The sequence below is a fragment of the Rattus norvegicus genome, chromosome X (genome assembly GCF_021556685.1).
Source record: "Rattus norvegicus strain SHRSP/BbbUtx chromosome X, alternate assembly SHRSP_T2T, whole genome shotgun sequence".
Lineage (NCBI taxonomy): Eukaryota > Metazoa > Chordata > Mammalia > Rodentia > Muridae > Rattus > Rattus norvegicus.
The window spans coordinates 114,717,831-114,724,477 of record NC_141554.1 but is presented as its reverse complement, the minus strand read 5'-3'; the positions used below and the strand labels follow the sequence as shown (position 1 = coordinate 114,724,477).

Genomic DNA, 6,647 nt, shown 5'->3' with positions numbered 1-6,647 from the left:
AAATAACGTCTCTTCTGCTGGTTGGTTTCTTTTTTTTCTTTTTTTCTTTTTTGGCTAAAAATCTGTTTTGTAACATCTCTGTTTAGTTACTCCAGATCGTTTTTGGATTTTGGATATCGTTTTCCACACTTTCACTTTCAATCTGGGATTGTCTCTGTGGGTGAGGTGGCTTTTTTTTTTTTTTTTTGCGTGCAGTAAATTGTTGAGTGTTATTTTTTGTCTGATTATTCAGTCATCATTTTTGACATTTTAAAAATATTTATTTCAAGATTCCAAATAAAAGCAATGCCAAGTTTAGCAATAGTATAAGTCTAGCAGTGTTTTAGGAACCAAGTAATGTGTTTTTAGTGTTGCTTTGCCTTTTTCTTCCCTCAATTTTTAGTATCAAATATTCTCAATCTGATCGGTAATTTGAATAAGTCAGACTTATCTTCTAGTAATTGGAATAATTGAGTATTCGTGTTTTCTCTCATCTAGAGGCTGAAAAAAATCTATAGAAATAACAAAGGGCCTTGAAAATTTTGAACCTCCGGGTATCTTTGAGTCATCCTTGATAAACAGATGTGACTCTCCCAGTAAATTGTAGGGCGCACATGAGCTAAATAACCTTATCCAAAGGTCTAACCTCCGTTAATTAATGGGTAGTTCTCCGAGAACATCTGCAATGTTCCTTCATAAGGGAAGTCTTAGAATTCATTCAAAGTCCTAGATTAACTTGGAGTTAAGGAGGTGGGGGAAAAGTAGGAGATGCCCTGGGGCTAAGAGTGTACCTAAAACTGGGAAGTAAAGCATGCCAGATGGTCTTGCAACAGGGTTAAGCTAAGATTTCTAATTGTCAGGGAAATAGCTAACTGTTCCAGATTCTGCTCCTCTTGGCATTTCTTATTCTGTAATGTTCTGCTTCCAGCTAAATCCACGTCTTTTACTCATAAAAAGGAAAAGGTCATATTAAAATGATTGAATGGTTCCTGAATGGCGTAGAACTTTAACTAATTGTTCCCCAGTGTTTAGGAAATCTGCAACGTTAATGAAAATGTTGCTCTCTCTTTTCTGGGCTGCTTTGTTTTTAAGATCAAAATGGAGGCAGTTTGGATCACAGGGGCAATTTACCCTTTGCCTCTGGCCTCACTGGGGCACCAGATTTCCATTCTGTTGTGAAGTGAACTGACATTATTTATTCCAACTTGGTCTGTTAAAACTCCAAGACTCACATTCCATATTTACTCGAAGATACTACCAAGTTAGTGTTATTTATCAAGGGAAAACTATCTCTGGACATGGAGGAACCAAAATGCCTCAGATATGAAACTGGTTTCATTTCTCTTAAACATTTAAGATAATTTTTTTGAAATTGCAATTCCTCCCTTTAACTGTTCCCTACTCTCTCTCTCTATCACATGACCTTTATTTTCTAATCGTTGTTTATGCATATAAATATGTAATATATTTACCTAAATATATACATATAACCTGTTCAGTTTGTTTAGCATTAGTTGTATGTATTATTTCAGAGCTGACCACTGGTATTGGATAAATAATTAAGGGATTTCCTGGGGGAAGACTATGTCTCTTGCTTTCAGTATTCCTTAATTACCTATAATTTTATGTTGGTTTTGATTGGGGGGGTCTTTAATTCTCAGACAGGATCTCACTTTGTATACCAGGCTGGCCAACAAACTACACAGATCCCCCTGCCTCTGTTTCCCTAGTGCTGTGATTAACAGCATGCCACCATACCTGACTAAAATTAGTTTTATTAGGAGTGGGCTTGGTGACATTTAGGGGAAGAGGGAGGTGTCAATAATTGTCTATTTTATTCACTTGTGATTTTAATAATTGTGAGATCCCAAGACTTTTCATCAATGGTGGATGGACGGGAGGGGAAGGGAGGACATAAGGAATAAGAAGAGGAGGAGATTTATTATATTGTTATAGCTGAGTGATGAATAAGGTATTTTCCACCCAAACTAAGGCCATCTGGCAGGTCTTTGGCAGAACTGAGCACGTAACAAAGAATATTAAGTATAAAGTTCTCCTTCTAAATTAAAAATCATTTTTGTTCTTCAATGATGAGGAAAACTCGTAGCTATTTTGCTATTATCAGCCGACTGTCCTTGAGTGTGCTGAAATGAGTAGAGAGGGTTTTTATTTTAACAATTGGAATAAAACGACTTTCTTGCTACTGTCAGCCTCTTGCTGTGTGCCTTATTGTGCATTTGCATTCAAATGATCCACTTCCTAGTAGGGAGCCTCACCTGGAAAATCTGGCTTTCCCTAGTCACATATTCAAATCGAACCCCAGAGATGGGAAATATTAGAATAGTCAGTCATTCAAGGGTTTCTATCTGGAGGCATCACGTTGTCTTGTTTAGTTTCTAAAATGTAGAGCCTTAATTCTGCTTCAGCAGAGCCCTTCTACAGCTTTGGTCACAAGAAGAATGTGTGGGTAAAATACCTTTGAGACCTAGAGCCACCATGCATACTGTAGGAGCAGCTGAGGTTCTCATGGCATTTATTCCCTACCTACATCCCTAATACTATATGCTACAGATGAATCATTTGACTTTCTTTTTTTTTTTAAAGATTTAATCATTTATTATATATAAGTACACTGTAGCTGTCTTCAGACACACCAGAAGAGGACATCAGATCTCTTTACAGATGGTTGTGAGCCACCATGTGGTTGCTGGGAATTGAACTCATGACCTCTGGAAGAGCAGTCGGGTGCTCTTAACCGCTGAGCCATCTCTCCAGCCCGACTTTCTTTTTTTTTTTAATTTGACTTTCTTATTGGAGCCTTTCCCCTTGGTATTGAATGTGTGTAAAGAGTTTGGTCACATATCCTTTCTACAAAGTGCGGTGTACTGGTTACGCAGCATGTCATTGTGACCAAATACCTAACACAAACAGCTTAAGGGACAAAAGATTTATTGTGTCCAGGGTTCCAGAGTTTTCATTCTGTTGTGAAGAGAAGTTTCTGTAGAGTGAAGAGGGAAGATGATGGTGCAATATTTAGCCTTGAAGGACTTGCCCTCACTGACTTATTAATTCCAATTACCACCCCCACATCTTACTGTTTAGCACCTCCCAATAATGCCATCATTTTTGGAAGCCATAAAGTTCAGAGCCCTCATGATCAAATCAGTTCTGGAAAGCTCTTCACAACCATAACCAGAGATTTGCTTTTCTAATAGTCCAGCCAAAGTTGCCATTGCAGAACATTTGGTTGTGTGGGAGTCCTTTTTGCTTAATATGAGGTAGCTGCCTGCAATCTTGCTAACTTTTCCTTTCAGCTGAGTGAAATATCTAGTCTAGGAGAAGTCTGTGACTTAAAAAAAATCAATCAAAATTCTCTCTCTCTCTCTCTCTCTCTCTCTCTCTCTTCTTCTTCTTCTTCTTCTTCTTCTTCTTCTTCTTCTTCTTCTTCTTCTTCTTCTTGTCCTCCTCCTCCTCTTCCTCCTCCTCTTTTTTCTTCTTACTTTTCCTCTTCTTTCCTTCCTCCACATCTCTTTCACCTGTTTCAACTTGGACATTCTGAGTTTCTCTAAGTCTAATTCCACACATCCAAACACATCTTCTGAATAGACACTGCTTTCCTGCATCCTCAAGATTGACTCTATTGAAGTTAGCTCTACTGAAGGGTGAATCTTCTAGATAGAAAAGTCACTGTAGAAAGGCTCCCTAAACTTTGTCATATTTCCAGAGGAAATTCAAAGTTGTCTCAAGTCATTTTTGTGTTCAAGGATTTAGGATGCGAGCATTTAATTCTAAGCAATAGAGGTGATCTAGCTTGTTATTTGGGTATATAAAGAAAATATTGATTATATTCAATACTTTGTAATATATAATACCTTGTGTGTTGCAATGCATGATTTTCAAAATTTTTATTAGCATGTATCGATGATATCTAGTGATGGATTTCATTATGACATTTTAATACACGGACATAATGTACTTTGACTGCATTTCCCACACCCTTTACTCCCTTGTGCTCCTCTCACTCCTGCCGATTACCTTCCTCTCCTCCACTAGTTCCATTCCTGCTTTGCTGTGTATGTGTCTATGTGTGTGAATGTGTGTGTGTGTGTTTTGTGCATATGTGTGAGTGTATGTGTGAGTATATGTGTTTGAGCGTGTGTATGAATGTGTTTGTGTGTGTGTGTGTGTGTGCGCGTGATTGACTTTAATTAGGGTTGCTTGTATGAGCATGGGTGAAGGATTATTTATAGAAGCGTACATAAATTACCAATAATCATATCACTGAAGAAAATGTCTTTCCCTCACCCAGTAACCACTAAATGCCTTAGAGCCTCAGGGAGTGGTGTCCATTTGTAGCTAAGTATTTAGGTCTCTTAGTTTTGGCATTTTGACCAGTTAGGAGTCTCCCACCAATGCCTTCTACAAAGAGAAGCTTCGTTGACTGTAGGCATCCATGCGTTTTAACTTGTCTTATTAAATCTTTCTAACCTGGGAGGTAAGGAAGTTATTAATATTAGCACAAGGAAACAAAAATCAAAAGAATAAACAATTTTCTTAGCTTAGTGTCCTAATCTTTTCCAACTGGAAAGGTAACTTTAGCACAAAGTAGATTTTATTGTTCATGTAACTGAGTACTCCCTGGCAGAACTGAGAGAAAGAATTTCCAGGTAGTACAGCTTTAGAGACTAGAATACAGACTAAATGCTGACAGGATTTTCTTTATACGCAGTTTTTTTTTTTTTTTTTGGTTCTTTTTTTCGGAGCTGGGGACCTAACCCAGGGCCTTGCGCTTCCTAGGTAAGCGCTCTACCACTGAGCTAAATCCCCAGCCCCATATACGCAGTTATTTTTATTCCTTCTTGCCATTTCTCAAATTCCTTCAGTATACAGGCTCTCTCTGGAATGGAGAATGTCCCCACTCTTATGTCATTACAGTTCATGATCAAAGTGAGGGCTGTCTTTGCTTAAGATACTTTTGGTAAGAGCTCCAAGTTGCTTAGCTTTAAGCCAGGTGTGACATTCTTTGGGCTGATCCGGCTTTTCTCAGAAAACACAACATTTTGTTTGGAGCATAGGATCCTGTGCTCTCACCTTTGTAACCAGTCAGAACGATACAACCTAATTCTCAGCTTACTAAGAAAGCAATAAAAAGCAGTGATAGCCTTAAGAAAAGAACACTTGGAATATGGTAGGGGTATAGAAAAAAAATGCTCATTACATGCTACCAAACAAAAGTTGTGAAAATTCCAGTTTGTTATTTCAAAACATCATGCTAGCTTTCTCTTCTCCTTTCCTCTGCCATCGTGCGCTCTGTGCCTGATTCAGATCCTTGCCATGTCTTCTCACATGACTTTCAGAATCAAGCTATTCCTGGCAAAGAAACAAAAGCAAAATCGTCCTATTCCTCAATGGATTCAGATGAAAACTGGTAACAAAATCAGGTTCAACTCTAAGAGAAGACACTGGAGGAGTACGAAGCTGGGTCTGTAAGGAGTCACACAATGGCAAGAACGAGGGTTTATACTGAAGTGCGACGGTCGATCAGTCTGGCCAGATGGATTTCAACATTTTTAACCTGGAGACTTGCTTGTGTCTGAATTAGAGTGTTTGTCCAGTAATAAAATTTAGAACCTTAAAAAAAATCATACTAAGAGAACATGAGAAGAAAGAAACTGGTTGATCATACAAAAGTATTTAAGTTTTTTTTAAGATTTATGAATTTTATTTGTATTTGTGTTTTACCTACATGTACTTCCTGGTACCCATGGATACTAGAAAAGAATAGCAGATTCCCTGGAACTAGAGTTATAGACAGTTTCACATAACAGCAGCAAGTTCTCTTAAATGCGGAGCCATCTCTCCAACCCCTACTTTAGGGAACTTCAGAAGTATTTAGAAGAATTTAAAAATTCTTAGCTATTTTAGAAGCCACAAAAATATAGAGAACTGGAACAATTTAAAAAATTACATATAATGCATGATTTTAAAATGTAAAATTGCTGGAGAGATGGCTCAGCAGTTAAGAGCACTGACTGCTCTTCCAGAAGTCCTGAGTTCAATCCCCAGCAACCACATGGTGGCTCACAACCATCTGTAATGGGATCTGATGGCTCTTCTGGTGTGTCTGAAGACAGTGACAGTGTACTCACATACATGAAATAATAAATAAATGAATAAATAAATAAATGTAAAATTGTTTTGTTAAGAGTGATATTTAAGACCCTAAGAGAGCAGCATTTCTCTACCACTGTGTTCTGATGAGTATTTTACACCCCTACAAATTATTTCCCTATGTGAGTTACAGGAAGTCATGAAGATAAGTGTTAACACTAAGATTCAAGCATTTAGTGGTTTACTTAAAGGTAAAAATAAGCCAGTGGGTGTTTAAATAACACTTTTGTGGAGGGGTAGATGTATGTGTACATATGTGTTGCATACATGCATGTGTAATCCAGAGATGGATGCTGGGTATCTTCTCTCACCCAAATCTCTCAATAGCCTGTATGTATGTATGTGTATATATGTACACACACACACACACACACACACACACACACACACACACACACACCCCTCCATCTTGCTTTGGTGATATCCACCCTTCCTACCACCATTTCTCAATCGTTCTTTTTCTACCTGGACCTCTTTCTCCTAATGCCCTTACCCTT

The 6,647-nt window shown here is 38.0% G+C and overlaps 1 protein-coding gene across 1 annotated transcript; it reads left to right on the top strand.

The window, feature by feature from the left end:
- Nucleotides 1-5,254: 5,254 nt before the first annotated feature.
- Nucleotides 5,255-5,469, top strand: Rpl39l2 (ribosomal protein L39 like 2). Its single transcript, XM_087601233.1, has one exon. It carries the CDS (start codon nucleotides 5,314-5,316, stop codon nucleotides 5,467-5,469), a length of 156 nt encoding a protein of 51 aa, XP_087457359.1. The 5' UTR covers nucleotides 5,255-5,313.
- Nucleotides 5,470-6,647: the final 1,178 nt, after the last annotated feature.

Bases quoted from the DNA above. Each gene is read 5' to 3' on its own strand.
- Rpl39l2 (XM_087601233.1), top strand. From the start codon at position 5,314: ATGTCTTCTCACATGACTTTCAGAATCAAGCTATTCCTGGCAAAGAAA.